This window comes from Lolium perenne, chromosome 7 (genome assembly GCF_019359855.2).
Source record: "Lolium perenne isolate Kyuss_39 chromosome 7, Kyuss_2.0, whole genome shotgun sequence".
Taxonomy (NCBI): domain Eukaryota; kingdom Viridiplantae; phylum Streptophyta; class Magnoliopsida; order Poales; family Poaceae; genus Lolium; species Lolium perenne.
In genome coordinates this window covers 187167544-187169186 of record NC_067250.2, presented here as the reverse complement: position 1 = coordinate 187169186, position 1643 = coordinate 187167544, and the positions used below count along the sequence as shown (strand labels likewise).

The following is a 1643-nucleotide window of genomic DNA, read 5'->3' as shown; positions in this document are numbered from 1 at the left end:
CTGCTGATTAAAGTAGTCGAGGTGCTTGTTCATGGTGGTGGGGACGACAAACAAATTGAACTCCACTAGCTAGCTAGCAATCTACAAGTACTCCGTATATGGAGTGAGCTAGTAGGGAGTACCTTGGTAGCTAGCCAGTAATCATCTACTCCTCTTGTTAGTCAGTCTTCTTGGTTCGTCCATGGCCAAGCTCGCCGCGCAGCTGAAGAGCAAGTTCTTTGGCCTCGTGGGGCGCATCACCGTCTGCGGCCGCGCCGGACACAAGGACGCCGCCGGTAAGTGCAATAATAGTACATGTAGATTAATGTGCTCCTCTGCTAGCTGAGCCCATTATGGTGTCGTGTTTTTTTCTACAGCTGCTGGTGAGGCCAAGTCAGCTTCATCTCAGGTATGCTCATGAACTCATGATCAGAACCTCTAATTTGTTCTCATGTGGGCATACTTAACTATGGGTTTTGCTCATGATCAACGATCGAGGGTTGATTGGGATTGGCAAACAGCTGTAACTAATTTCAGTCTTTTGAAATGATTAATTGATGATTGGTCGTTGATTAATAGATGCACGATTACTTGCAGCATGTTGAGATCCGGTCAAGAGGAGCTGCGCCAGGTGCATCGCCAGGGTCCAAGCCTCGTAGCAACTAAGCGTAGCCCATGGATCTTGGATGTTAGCAAGTCCATTCACGAATCAATCACGGTGCGTCTACGCAGTCTCCAGACTGAAGCAAGCCTCCTGTCTCTTCCCTAGTACGTGATGTTGTAAAATCGGCTGCTGGTTTTGCTCCTGTTGCTTCTTTGGTAGTGTCCCTAGTAGGTATTGTTGTCCTTGTTGTTTTCTCGATGTTCAGAGTTTGCCGTGTTCGTGCTATATTCTATGTACGTGTTTGTTGTTAATGTTCCGGTATGAGGATTGTACTTTCTTCAGCTCAAAAAATATCTGGTATGTACGCGCAAAGCATACTATCTAAGCTTTTTAAGAGTAAGGAAGGATTTTATTAGAACAAATCCATTGTATCAGCTAAAGATGCCAAACTATGTGTATATTTTTTTTCTCGAGAAAACGCAAAAGTTTGCGTTTCGATGCATTGATAGAGAGAGTTTGATACAAGCCTAGAGAGGTCACACCTGAGTACAACGCGACACACTACACACTAAGCTGTGAGGAGCAGTGCCGCAAGCCCCGAAGCCCCCACTATCGCCCACGATTTGGCATCCGCCTTTATCGTGTCGACCAAGCCGTGAAGGTCGGGCCGTGCACCATTGAAGATGATAGTGTTGCGCCACTTCCATAGCTACCAAGCCGTGAGCAAGATCGCCGAGGAGATGCCCTTACGGGCCGCCTTTGGGGAAGCTCGGACGGTTGTATCCCACCAATCAACGAACAAAACCCCCTTAGCCGGAATTGCCGCCGACGATCGGATCCAGGACAGTACCTCATGCCAGGTGATCCGATAGTAGGGGCATCCGACTAGGATGTGCTCCATAGTCTCCATCTTCTGGTCGCAGAGGACGCATCTGGGAGGATGCTGCAATCCGCGTCGGGCAAGTCGATCTGTTGTCCAACAGCGGTCCTGACAGGCCAACCATAGAAAGAACTTGACCCTTGGGGGGCTGTGTATATTCAGAAAGAAAATTACTCGAGT

The 1643-nt window shown here is 48.4% G+C and overlaps 1 protein-coding gene across 1 annotated transcript; it reads left to right on the top strand.

Moving 5' to 3' along the window:
* LOC127326220 (uncharacterized) lies at positions 1 to 894 on the top strand. Its single transcript, XM_051353084.2, has 3 exons — positions 1 to 275; positions 357 to 388; positions 577 to 894. The coding sequence occupies exons 1-3, from the start codon at positions 182 to 184 to the stop codon at positions 643 to 645; spliced, it is 195 nt and encodes a 64-aa protein (XP_051209044.1). The 5' UTR covers positions 1 to 181; the 3' UTR covers positions 646 to 894.
* Positions 895 to 1643: the final 749 nt, after the last annotated feature.